Raw genomic sequence first — 14,157 nt, forward strand, 5'->3', positions numbered from 1 at the left:
TTCAATAGGGGAAATCATTGCACAATGAGGAAAATTCAGAAATCTTAAATTAAATATCTTAATGTAATTTCTAACAATCTCAATTTTTCTGTGAAATAACTGGTTTCAAAATTAGAATCTTTTCATTTAATCTCAGCTATTTGCTCAGCTTGTTCTGTTACGTTTTGGGCATGATCACTTACTTGGGTTGCCAAATTCCCTAAAGATCCCAATATAATGTCTATACATATAAACAAAGTAGATTCTAGTGCAGTGGATTCTATGGTTACGCTATCCTGGGTGTTAGGTTCAGCTAGTTAGTGCAAGATGGTTGGTGAGGGAGGTTCAATTCAAATACAGACTCTCTTTCTGTGGGGTCTGGAATGGCCATCCCCATGGCGTGCCTATATAGCAATGCTCTGGCTAGAGCTCAGGAGGCAGTCCCTTTTGGTTTGCACAAGTTAAGGAGGCAGATAGGAGCTTAGATTTGTTGTTTTACAGGCCCAGCCAAGCAAGCCCTGTTTCATGGTCCTGACCAGGGTCAGGAGGGGTTTTCCTTTCCAGTCCACTCACTGGCAGGTCTAGAATTTCCTCTCTGGGTACATTGTTTAAGTGGTAGAAGTCTTTCTGTAGATCTATACACCACCTGGACCCAGGAAATGGGGAACCCTGGGTCTGGGGCTGTGCAAGTTAGGAAAGGCCTGCCTTCCATACCCTCCACGAGGAAGAGGGTGCCAGTGACCTGCTGTAAGGATACACTTGAGTGTCATCTTCTGTTTTGGAGAAGAAACATTATCATTTTCTTTTTTACTACTGGTTATGTCTCTCCCTATGCACCCCAGCATCCCTCTAATTCTGGCCATCATCTTATCACATTGTTGTTACCTTGAGCACTGTTCCCTCTAGTCTGTGTGCAGGTGTACATGCACAGAGGTCATGAACCCTGCGCACACAGCAAAACATAGTGCGTACAAGGCATTTCATTATTTTTTTCATTATTCTAGTTTGTAGTGCACAAATTTGAACTTGGCTTATAAAAAGTTCCACAAAAATAAAAATGTTGTGCATGCAGTCTTTCAAAAATTTGAGGGAACATTCATCTTGAGAAACACTACCTTTCTAAGGTTTGTCTTCTGGTTGGTGCACGTTAACTCTTCTCACCACCTATTGTATACTACTCCCACACATTTCGGCATGTGCACAGAAGGCACTCATTGAAACACAAGCGATAAGAAGAAACTCGGAGGTGAATGAACCATGAAATGACAAATTAGATCCCCCCCCAAGGTCCCTGAGGCAGACTACCCATCTAAACACGCCCGGTGTCAAGCGAGGCGGTTGCAACCCAAAGAAAGTGGAGGAGTTCCGTCTGAACTGATAAGTATTGACAAAGAAAGCGGGAATGCTGTAAAGAGTTGGGTTGACCGCTGAAGGGAGGACTGTTATCAAAGCAAAACATGAAAAATATGATTCATGGTTTAACACAGATAAAAGAAAAAAGAAAAATAGAAAAAAGAAAAGCAGAAACAATTTTTGTTGTTTAAAGAATAAAGTCGGCAGCTATTGAAAGAGGGACCCACTGAGGTCCTCTCAGATATAGCATCCACGCATTACAACATATTGGGGTAGTTTCCTTAATAGTGGGTTGATGCCTATTTAACATACAGCAAGCCATATATATTTCATGAATTAAAGAATCAGATTGTCCGGGCGAGTGGGCCTTGTGCACGCTGGCACACACTAACGTGGCGCCAGACTCTCTCCCGGTGCGAGATCTGACGTCACGGGGAGGTGGGGGGAGGAGGAAAGAGTCGGCCTCCTGGGCGGAGCGTTGCTTTGCCCGCGCCCACTGCCTGGCTCCCTCCAGTAACCAGCCAGAGTTATTTTTTGAATTTGGGAGCTTCGTGCTCCTATTGGTGGTCAGCTGATGAGGTGGCAGGAAGGGGAGGAGTCAAGGGTTGGTTCTGCTGTGCTCTCCCTTCCCCTTGCCTCTTTTTTCTGTGGTCTCGACCGGCATTCCCTCCTGCCCACCCTAGTTACTAAATTTGTGTGTATAGGGGAAGTTTCTGTCGCAGCTGTGGGGGGGTGGGGGGGGGTGCTGATGGTACAGCTTGGCAAGTGCCAAGTGGAAGTCACAAAAGGGCACAGCTGGGTTCAGTTGTCCCTGCATGACTCCTTGCTGGATGGTGGCGGGGGTCGAGGGTTTCGGCCCCTTGCTGGAAGGCAGCAGGAGTTGTGCATGTTGACCATTGCTAGAATCGCTAGGCTGGTGACCTAGTGGTGATCATCTTGCTGGGAGACAGCATATGGTCTCTATGGAGTTCCTAATGGGGGGTGGGGGTGATACAGTTTGGCTTGGGCACTGCTGGTTTGTAAAAATAAAGCTGCGGCCTTGTTGATTCCGATTTGGTTGTGCTGTATTTATTGTGTGGTTAATTTGTGAAGGGCAAGGGTGGAGAGAAGAGATGGTCCTGGCTGTCTACATTATACATTTCTTACCATCAGAATCATTTTGATCAGGGTTGTGCACAAGTCGGCAATTATCTCTGTCATCATGAATGCCATCATTGTCATCATCAGAATCACAGGCATCACCTTTGCCATCATCATCATGGTCAGCCTGGTTCGCATTAGAGATGTAAGGACAATTGTCTAAGTTATTTTGATGACCATCTTCATCTATATCCTCATTGTTGTCACACTGATCACCAACAAGATCATTATCTACATCAGTCTGCAAAAAAGTAGACAATATTATTTCAACAGACAAACATACAACCATGTAATTTTTCATGCAGCAATTCAATTTTCCTGATTCAAATGTGTACTTTAGTAATACAGAGTATATTTTCAAAAGTACAAATGTTTTTTTAATACTATACAAAACAAGCCAATTTTCAAACACAAGGAACCTGCATACAATGTGCTGATTAGTAAGTTGCTAATGAAGCTAGATACGTTCACATACCCTTGTAAAACAATGGTGCAAAGTAAGTATGTTAGTGGCATGCCTACAACGTACATATGTTTTTGAGAAGAATATCTATATGTGCAATTTTGAGTGGCTAAAAATGCATTTACCCAGATATGGATGAATTCAGTGAGTTAACTATTTTAAATTTTTATATTTAAGTTATCATTACTCGGGCCGATACAGTAAGGTGCGGTAGAAAGAGGTGCATTAGGGCTGGGCGCACCCGCGTTTGCCGCACGCACAGTTCGGATCACATACCGCTCGATACTCTATTTAAATCGCATGCAAATGCAGGCCGCGTCCAACGCGCGTCCATGAAGCGCAATCCATTTTACTGTATAGGCGCTTTATACAGCGCCTATACAGTATCCTGGGTGCGCTGGTACCTGTCATTTCAAATGTCATTTCAAATGACATTTGAAATGACAGGTACCAGGAAGTGGATCCCCATGGCGCACGTTCAAACGCTTTCGCTGACTTGGGGGCCCGTCAATTTGGGCGCTCAAGCCAGCGAAGCGTATGAACGTACGCCGTGACGTCACGCACGCCCGTTCATGTGCTTTCGCTGGCTTGAGCGCCCGTGCACTAAGGGCGTGCGTTCATCCGTCTTCGCCGGCGGGGGCCGCTGGAAGCCGCTTTCGCCGCCGGCTGCCCCTGGGAGGCAGGGGAGCCGCGGTGCGCACCTCCGGAGGAGGGCAGAGAGGGCTGAAAGAAAGAAAAAGTAAGTTAACTTTGGTTACACTTATTCACTTCGGGAGGAGGGGATTTTAGGTTTTTAGGTTTTCTTTTGGTTAAAGTTGCTTCGGGAGGAGGGGAGAGAGGACTGGCGCTGCCCCGGAGACCGGCGGCCAGGGCAGGTGAGCGGGGGCTGGGGGAAAGTTTGCCGCCTACCCTTACCCCTGCCTCTAACGCAGGGGTAGGGGTAGGCGGTAAATTAGCAGGTTAAACGTGCGGCTAAACTGCAGGTTAAAAAGGCAATAGTCGGGGCGCACGTTACTGAATGGGAGGGAATAGCTAATTGATCGTTTACATCTCATATACATGCCACAGGCGGAAAGGGTTACCCGTTGATTTAAAGAAGCGGTAAGGATGGGTTAAAAGGGATAGTGAATCACAGGTTGGACTAACGCGGCCAAATTGTGAGTAGAAAGCGGGTTAGAAGCAGGGTAACTGCGGCCACACTTTACTGTATTGGCCTGACTGAAAGGTAAGCCTTTCAAAATTTCTCTTACATACACTCTAGTTGGGTTTTGAAATAGTGAGGCTCAAATGCTGTTTTAATTCATTTTAAAGTTCTAATAACAATATTTATTTTTTGTAATTTTTTTAGATGTATTTTGTTGTTGATAGTTTAGCAACACAAAATGTGAAATCCTTCAATATCACCCCAGATATTACTTTTTCAAATTTAATTATTTGTTTGTGTAAACAAAATGAAAGCAAAAACCCAAGGAACTTTAAAAAAAAAATTGTATTCAAGAGTTAAACATTTCTGCCTTGATTACAATATGATAAATGGAGGAAATCTCAGGATCAACCTCTGACAATTCAAATATTAATAAACTACTAGTTGATTAGGTTTAACAAACAGCAGAGGTCCATGGAATTGTTACCCAATTGTCATCTAATGTCTTTGCAGTTCCATGACTTGAATGCGTGGCCATTTGCGGGTCCCAGTAGGCACTGCACAGTTCTTGTCTGCCCCTGCATGCGTGCCCTCTCCCGGCAAGCAACCACCCACCAACTGGGGTTCTGCTTGCTTTCAAACAATTTCCATTTCTGTAAAGTTATTCGTAGATGTTTTTTCTGAGGTTACTGTGATTCCAGAAAGCTGAGGTCTCACAGATCACAGAGAAGTTCCACCCAGCTTTTCACTTACCTGGGGTACAATCAACCAGTTTCAAGCACAGCATTAATAAACTAATGCATTTATAGGGGTGTGAATCGTGTGATCGATCGTCTTAACGATCGATTTTGGCTGGGGGGGGGAGGGAAATCTGATCATCGTGTTTTTTATTTTTTTAAAAATCATTAAAAATCGTAAATCGGGGGAGGGCGGGAAAACCGGCACACCAAAAAACCCACCCCGAACCTTTAAAACAAATCCCCCACCCTCCCGAACCCCCCCCAAAATGTTTTAAATTACCTGGGGTCCAGTGGGGGGCTCCCGGCACGATCTCCCTCTCTCTCTGGCCACTGCTGCATTGAGAAATGGCGCCGGTGGCCCTTTGCCCTTATCATGTGACAGGGCAAAGGTAGCGCCGGTGCCATTTTGGTTCCTGGCTCCCGACGTCATGCGTGCAGGAGATCGCCACCGGACCCCCGCTGGACCCCCAGGGACTTTTGGCCAGCTTGGGGGGGCTTCTTGACCCCCACAAGACTTGCCAAAAGTCCAGCGGGGGTCCGGTCGCCCGTATGACATAGTGAGGGCAAAGGTAGCGCCGGCGCCATTTTGAAGATTGGTAATACGGCCCGCGTGCAGGAGGTCGCTCCCGGACCCCCGCTGGACTTTTGGCAAGTCTTGTGGGGGTCAGGAGGCCCCCCCAAGCTGGCAAAAGTCCCTGGGGGTCCAGCGGGGGTCCGGGGGCAATCTCCTGCACGTGTGACGTTGGGAGCCAGGAACCAAAATGGCGCCGGCGCTACCTTTGCCCTGTCACATGATAAGGGCAAAAGGCCACCGGCGCCATTTCTCAATGCAGCCGTGGCCAGAGAGAGAGGGAGATCGCGCCGGGAGCCCCCCACTGGACCCCAGGTAATTTAAAACATTTTGGGGGGGTTTGGGAGGGTGGGGGATTTGTTTTAAAGGTTCAGGGTGGGTTTTAGGGTTTTTTTGGTGTGCCGGTTTTCCCACGACCTATTTAACGATACAATACAAATGCCCCTGACGATAAATCGGGGGCATTTGTATTGTATTGTGCACTCAAACGATTTTGGACGATTTTAAAATTATCTGACGATAATTTTAATCGTTCAAAAACGATTCACATACTATAAAGGAGGAAAAGTGAATGAAAAAGATATCACAAATCTGCCTTGCAGCAAGCAGGGAAAAAGGAAAAGAGATTACATAGCAACCTTTGCTTTCTATTAAATGGAACAGCAGAAATAAGCACCCCCCTATCTTAGTTAAATGAGAATTATAAAAACTTTGGCAGTCCGACTCCATCTGTATGTGTCTCTCTTGCTTCCAGCTGTTGCCAATCATCACTTTCCACAGACAGTTTTTAACTGACACACTCTTCAGACAGCAGCAATGACATCATCAGCTGGCTCTGCTGAGATTAATGCCTTCAGCACCAGGTGCTAATGACTGTGAACAAGTGCCACCTATTGTCCTGTTAAAGGAGTTTTAAATGTCAAATATTTATAATCAAACTACTTCTTGCCACACACGTTAAAGATGAACATATTATGGAATCATTTTGAGGGGTTGTGATACAGTTTATATCACTCATAGGAAAGCCAAAGAGAGAGAAGAAATGGCTCACTCCAGAACTTCCAGCAGGTGCTGTAAAAACTATATGTGATGAGTGGTGTAGTGAGCCCTTGGTGTTGTAGCATAGTTGATACTGCTTTACAGATGAACCTACAATGACAGCTGGAGAATGCACCCTGAATCAGGACATGCCAAAGCATTATCTGTACCAGCCACCTCCCTCATAGGTTGAGCCCTTGAGTTTTGGTGGTGGAAATAGCTAGAGTCTAAAGGCACACTTGGGGTCAGGACAGGCAGCAGACTGGAGAAGTCGGAGAGAGGCCAAGGTCGAGTCAGGTGGCATACAGACAGGCCGGGTCCAATGCAAGAGCGGATCCAATGCAAGGCCGGGTCCAGGCGGCAGGCAAGCGAGGTCAGGTCCAGATGGAAGGCAATTGTGATCAGGTCCAATGTAAGAGGTCAATGCCAAGATATCAAGCCGAGGATGAACGAAGACACACAAGAAACACTGGATGAGATTGAGATGAGGAGACAACATTGGATGAGACGGGCTAGGCAAGACAAAGCTGGATGAGGCAGGCTGGGCAAGGCAAGGATGGACAAGGCAGGACCATTGAAAGAAAGGAACAAGGAACACCGAGGCACAGGAACACAGGAAGGGAAGAGCACAGGAGCAACACTAACTGCAGTATACAGGATACCTGTTGCTGAGGCGTCTGAGAGATGTCTGGGGCAGCCTTAAATAGTGAAAGTCCACTGACGTCATCAAAGGGCGCCGCAAGGACTTTCTCACTGCAGCCCCTTTAAGGCTCAATGTGCACCATGTGCACACACGTAGGAAGGCCGTATGTCATGGCGGTGGGATCTTCAGCATGGTGTGCTGCTCTTGGTGGCATCTGTGACTGGTGGCATCCGTGCCATATAAGGAGACCGACAATGCCCAGGGTGAGTGCAATGGCTCACGGGACCATCCCGTGAGCTGTCAAACTTAACATTATACTGATTTAACCCAATGGAGGAGCATGCAGATCAACTTATTTATAAAATTATGAATTGATTTCTAGGTTTTACAATAAAATCTTTTAAAGCGATGTATATAAAATCAAATAAACAAAAACATAAAACATTAACATCACACATGGAAAGGGCCCCTCGTGTGGAGTATGGTTGGAACTATAACCTTTTCTGTCTTGTTAGCCAATCAGGAGATCTACAAAAGATCAGGCATTTCAGTACAGTGTTGAGCTGAGAGAAGAGAATTTGTAAGCAGATGATAATAGTTTGGAGGTGGTTCTGAAGAAAACCTTGAAACTCTATAGCCCCTGGAGACATATAGAACCAGAGATACAGACAAAGTCTCAGCATTTTCAGATTATCCAACTCCAGAGAGATGTATGAACAAAATCCCTCCCTTTGAATGTTAGAAGTTATTTGTTAAAATACTTACCTATGGCTAAAGAGATGATGGTTTTGTTTAATCAAAAGATTCACTTGTGACTAGAAACCAGAACTATAATTGTATTATCTGCACCTAGGAGCCAAAACATTTTGAAAAATAGTCTGCATTCAGAAGCCTTAGAATACCAGGGAGGATACATTTCAAACAGCTGCTCATGCTGGCATATATGCACGTATATGTTTGCACACAGATTTACAATAGTATTTTGTAACCCATACGTATTAGATACACGTATCTTTACCCCAAAACATACACGCATATGTATGCTTTTGTGTGAATTTATTCAATGCATTTAAAATGAATATTTCAATACAATGAAAGTGCATACTTTCCTATCTATTTAAAAAATATACACATTAAAATAAAGTAGAACTTACTCATGTAATGTCAGGTCTGGTCAGGCTGATGCAAGGTAATCCCTGAACAGGAGCGGTACTGGACTTGAAGGTCTTCTGCCTGTCCAGCTACCTTTCCCTTGGATTGGGCCCACAGATGCTGGTGGATGGCAGGACTTCTGTGGCAAGGACAAGGTAGGCCAGACAAGGTAGACAAGGTAGGCAGGTAGACAGCATTTAGGCAGAATTGTATCCAGGCAGGGGTCGCGCCAGGCAGAATCAGAGTCCAGGCAAAGGACAAGGCAAGCGGAGATACATCACAGCAAGGGCAGAAGGTAGGACAGTGGCAAAAGATCAGTATGAAGGCTGACAGTGAGGCAAGGCAAAGCAGAACAGAAAAACAAGACAGGGTGGAGCGACAAGGCTAGGAAACACACTGGCAGGAACAAGATAAAACACACAGGCAGAAACAAGGCAGGGTATAGACAGGCTAGATAGTCCATCAAGAGATCTGGTCCAGACAAGAACAAGACCAGGAACACAGAGAACAGATAGGCCACCAGGAGGCCTAGATGAGGCAAGGGTAAGACAAGGAACACAGACAAGCTAGGCAATCAGAAGACCTAGACAGAACTAGAGAAAGGAAGGCCCAGTGGGACAGAAACAAAGCATGGGACAATCTAGGCCACCAAGAGACCTAGAGGAAACAGGCGGGTCACTGGGAGGTCCACAGGGAATAGGAGGGCCACTGCGAAACCCACAGGAAAACAGACAAACAAGAAAACAAGGCAAGAAGGCCTAAACAGGCTACACTGGGAACAAGGACAAAGCAAGACAAGAAGACCTCTAATAGGCCACACAGGAAACACAAATAAGTGCAAGGTTGGCCAGAGCAAGGAGGAGAGGAGACCATGATGAGGTCCGGAGCTAAGAATGAAAAGGGTTTTATGGGGCTGGCTTTCTTGCATTATGCAACCTTCAAGGTGGAAGCTACACAAGGATTGAGTGTGGCCCACTGAGGGCTCCTGCTGACAGGGGTGCTATCTAGCAGCCAGTATCATGACATGTAAATCAGAATTTATGCATGTAACAAACCCTTTGTTCTGTTACCATTAAGGCCTGGGTGTCAAGTGCAGAACTAGCTAGAGTGGGAAGGATTCATTTAAAATACAGCCTCTCTGCAGAGTCTGGAATAACCATCCCTCTAGTAAGCTTTTAAAAGCAGGACTCTGGCTATTGCTAGAGAGGCAGTCTTTTGAGTTGTGAACAGTGTTCAGCGGCAGATAGGAGCTTAGCTTTTGTTATTTTTACAGGTCCAGCCAGAGAAGCCAAGCAAACCCTGTTTGGTGGTCCTGGCCAGGGTTAGTCCTTTCTTCCACTCAAGCTTTTCCCATCCTGATTTCCTTCCTTTTTTTTTTTTTTAGCTTCACCAGATATTCTTCACTGTGTTCCTCTTTTTGAATGCTGATCCTTTAGCCTTTATTTTTTCAACCACCTCTATGGAGAACCATACATAAAGATTTGTTGCCTTTATCGTAGCTCCTTTTAATTTGGCACATTGTTGTTCCACTTCATCTGTTTTCACCTAGCTCCACCTTAAGATACTTCCACATTATAACAAAGTTTGTACTTTAGAAATTCAGGACTTAATCTTCATGTGACTTCTCTCTGTCTTGGTTGTTATATCAAACCATATTGTCTGATGATCAATGGTGCTTATATGGGCATCTACCCAGACATTAGAGATACTCTTAATTTGTGAGCACCAGGCCCAGTACTGCCACAGAGGCATTCAAACACTGCACGGAGCGGCAGTAGGCACAGAGGCATTCACGGAGCGGGATGCCAGTGGCCAGTAGTTGGTGTTCCACCTTCACGGAGCGGAAGGATGGAGGGCTGCTATCTCCAAAAAAAAAACAAAAAACAAAAAAAACAAACAAAAAAATAAAAACAGGGGTGGGTAAGAATATGGGGTAAGGGTGTGGCCTGCTTGTTACAGCGGTTGCTACCCCTAATTGAGCTGGACGTTCACTTGGATGCAGATACGGCGCTGCTCTCTAAATTGGTGGTGGGGTGGAGGAGAATTAGGGCTGGAGGGTACTGGAAGCCAATAGTAACAGGTGGGAGAGAAAAAAAGGGGAAAAAAATGGATAAAGTGCGTAGCTTGCTGGGCAGACTAGATGGGCCGTTTGGTCTTCTTCTGCCGTCATTTCTATGTTTCTATGTTTCTCCCATATGTCTAAACAGAACACCGTGAAGGGCATCCATATTCTCTCTACTTCTAGATCATAACATGAAGTTGGCAAATACTCCAATCCACATAAAGCAAATTAAAATTTCCAATGAACAACACTTTCCCCTTTTTGAGGTATTCAACCAGATCTCTGTCCAATTCTTCTGTCTGATCTGGAGGCCTGTAGACCACACCAGTGTAAATGGAAGTGGCATTATCTTTTTCTAAGCTAGCCCACAGCACGTCTTTCTTTCTCCACATCCCCTGAATTTCGGTTACCAATATATTGTTCTGGACATAGAGTTACTCCTCCCCTTTTTCTGTTCTCTCTATCCTTCCTCAAAGGTTATAACCAAGTGTCACGTTAAGATTCTATACCCCTTGAGAACACTCAATTTTGCAGCCAACACCTATTAGACATTCCAGACCCATGTCAAGTATGTCTCTCAACAACCTGCAAAAGAGCATTTTCAATAGCTGGCCCTGTTTTTTGGAACTCTCTCCCTCAACAACTTCATAGCATAGTGGACTCCATTGAAATTAAGAAAGCTTTAAAACATTTATATTCACTGCAGCCCTTTAATTAAGTCCGGGTAACTGTAGAAAGCATCAGTAATGCACAATTTTTATTTTTTGATATTTTGTTAATGCACTTTATGTGTGTTGTTAAGCACCCGCCCCAAACTTTGGGGAGTGCAGGCAACAAATTATATATAAAATAGCTCTGGAGGGCAGTGTCCCATTTAAGAGGTTCACTGAACCATGTCTCCTTAATAGCAACAATATCCAAGTCCGCCTCCACCAAAGTGGAGGTGGAAGTATAAACATGGAACTTTGTTGCTCAGACTATGAGTATTTGTGCACAGAGATCTGCAAGAAACAATACGCTGCAAGAAACAATACGCTGGATTTTTTAATTGTGCTTGTTTTAAAATGCACCAACTGCGCATTAGTATGATCCTAATTTTAAGAGGTTACTCAAGCACAGCTAGTGTGCATGCGCATTCCATAGGACCCTGTTGAGTTTTACACGTAAATTTCAAAACATATTTATGCGAGTTGATATATTTTAAAACATGTGCGCATAATTGAAATGACTAGTTTTACTAATTATTCCACCAGTTCACCCAATCCCATCGAGAATTTCCTGGTTCTTCAACCTGAATCCCTATAGTTCACTCAAGCCTCCCACCCGACCAACAGTACACAATAAATTCATTTAAAATGACTTTTGGAAGATAATTAGAAGGTGGACAATTATGCAAGGAAGTTGGCAAATCTATTTGCCTATCTTTAAAAAAACTACATACATGCTTATATGTTGGTGCTGTCCCAGAATGTCCCAGACCCTTTTTACACATGCATAATGTATGCATGAAAGCAAAATAACACACATATGTTTCAAGTGCATAAAATAGCATTTATATGAGTAGATGCTACTTATGCATGTATATACTAATATTTTCATGCATAACTCTGAAAATTTCACCCCTTTTATTTAAAGATCCTGTTAGTGATCAGGGCAAACCTGCTGTCCACTAGTCTGAGCTAAATATAAACTAGAAGTCTAGTGGCTCTGTTTGAACCCTATACATAGCCTAGAAATGAAACTGTCTCCTTTTTTTTCTTTTGCTCTCATCTGTTGGCTTCTTAAACAGCCATTACCATTTCCTCAAAGGTGAGGGGTAGGAGAGATAAAGAGTGGAAGTGACAAAAGAAAGAGAAAAAAAGAATGAAAAAATGGTATAAATGACTCATTATTTTAGGAGCTGAATTAATGCCTAGGAGATAATGCTTCATGTGGATGAAAACACAAGGAACTAAAGTCAATTCACCCGACGTCTGGGCGTCCGTTTGGTGGTGTTGCTATAAAAGAGGATATTTGACAACTATTTATGGTGTTGCAGAAGAGGGGAGTATGGAAAAAACATATTTGAAGGTTATAGGAAGCAGAGCTAGCATATACTCTTTTTTAATTGGGCTGCACTCTGGTCCTAGGGCAAAAGGCACCCTGGGTGGAAATTGTCGGTGGCATTCCCCTCTCTCCCTCCTTTAGACATTTTCTCCCTCTCCCTCCAGGCATTCTCCTCCCCCTCCCTCCAGACATTCTCTCTTCTGCTTTCCTCTGAGTATTAACTCACCACTTCCTTCCAGTGATTCTCCTCCCCTTTCCCTCATTCCCCTACCTCCCCTCTCTCCCTCTCTGTAGGCATTCTTCCCTCTCTCTCCCTCCCTCCCTCCTGACACTGTCTATGTGGATTGTCCTCCTGGAAAATTGTAGTAATCTACCCTTTATATATACCTAAAAGAACATTCTTTAAGGTTTGCTACCACAAAATATTTCAAACCTAAAACCAAAGTCTCAGGTAAGTAGTATATCATTCATACAAGAGAAATAATGATCTACCAGAAAAAGTCAAATCAGCCAATAAAATGCAGCTGTTATCAACATATAAATTGTGCATGGGCTACATGCCCATAAGAACATAAGAACATAAGAAAATGCCATACTGGGTCAGACCAAGGGTCCATCAAGCCCAGCATCCTGTTTCCAACAGTGGCCAATCCAGGCCATAAGAACCTGGCAAGTACCCAAGTAACGTCTCATCCTCTTCCCTGTGCTCCCTCTCCCCTGCTTGACTCTCCCTACCCCTTCCCTGCCTGCCCAGCTACCCTGACCCCGCTTCCCACCCCTTTCCTGCTCAGCAGCCCCTACCCTCCCTTCCCCCACCCTCCAGGTCAGAGGTCAGGTAGAGAGAGGAGAAGGAGAAGGGACCCATGGTGGGACAGGTGTGAAAGAAAAAAGGACTAGGGAGAGAGTTATTGTAATAACTAATTATTGTAATAACTAATTATTATAAAATATTAGTTCTCAGAATATTTTACAATAATTAGTTATTAATATCCTCTATCAGATAATAAAATAGTTTCCTATCTTTGAAGTCTCTGGCTGGATTTTCTGACTCAGTATTTCCCTTTTTTTCTCATTCTCTGGTCCTATGTGTTACTTGTTTTGTTTTCTCTGTCTCTCTCTGATGTCCTTTTTTCTGTTTCATTCCTCTTTCACCCTTCTTTGGATATTTTAACACTTTCTTTTCTTTCTCTCTCTCTGCTCCTCTCCTTTCTTCTCTTCCTCCTTGTTTCCTTTTAGTATTCTTCTGATCCCTATCTGTTCTCCTTTCCCTATTCTTCCTCCTATCTTTCCTTTTTACTTTATTCTCTTAACTTTGGTGTATCTATTGGAGACTGGATTCTAGGCTAAATAGACCACTAAGCAGGATTAAACTATTATGTTCTCATATACTCCATTCCTCCAATTATACTCTTCCTTCTACATTATCTTGCTGAATTCCTCTCTACACTCAACCCACCGAATCTAGAGATCACTCCCTCACCCCTTCTCACCCCTCTCCCTAGTCTTCTTTCACACCTGTCCCACCATGGGTCCCTTCTCCTCTCTCTATCTAATAATAAATACTTTTCCATCTTCTATTCTCAGTCCTTTTTCCTTCACCCTCATCCATCCAGGGTACTATCTCCTCTGTTCCCCGTCCTCCCACTCTTTTCCTCAGTCCTTGGTCCCCTCTCTCTCTCCTCCCTGGACTGCTTCCCTTCCATCCTGAGTCTTCTCTGTCGAAATCTCTCTCTGTCCTCCATTCCAGGTTTGATCTTCCCTCTCCTTGATCCCCAAAAAGATCTCCACATATCCCCCTCCCTCCAATACCCAGAAATATCTCTCTA

At 44.3% G+C, this 14,157-nt stretch overlaps 1 protein-coding gene across 1 annotated transcript in view; it reads right to left on the reverse strand.

The window, feature by feature from the left end:
* THBS2 (thrombospondin 2) overlaps positions 1-14,157 on the reverse strand; it is a gene marked incomplete in the record, with an annotated part of 874,147 nt that overhangs the window by 238,152 nt on the left and 621,838 nt on the right. The window contains 1 exon segment of the mRNA XM_029594286.1: positions 2,479-2,713. Coding sequence (XP_029450146.1) covers positions 2,479-2,713 — 235 coding nt within the window.

The sequence above is a fragment of the Rhinatrema bivittatum genome, chromosome 3, assembly GCF_901001135.1.
Source record: "Rhinatrema bivittatum chromosome 3, aRhiBiv1.1, whole genome shotgun sequence".
In the NCBI taxonomy this organism is placed as follows: domain Eukaryota; kingdom Metazoa; phylum Chordata; class Amphibia; order Gymnophiona; family Rhinatrematidae; genus Rhinatrema; species Rhinatrema bivittatum.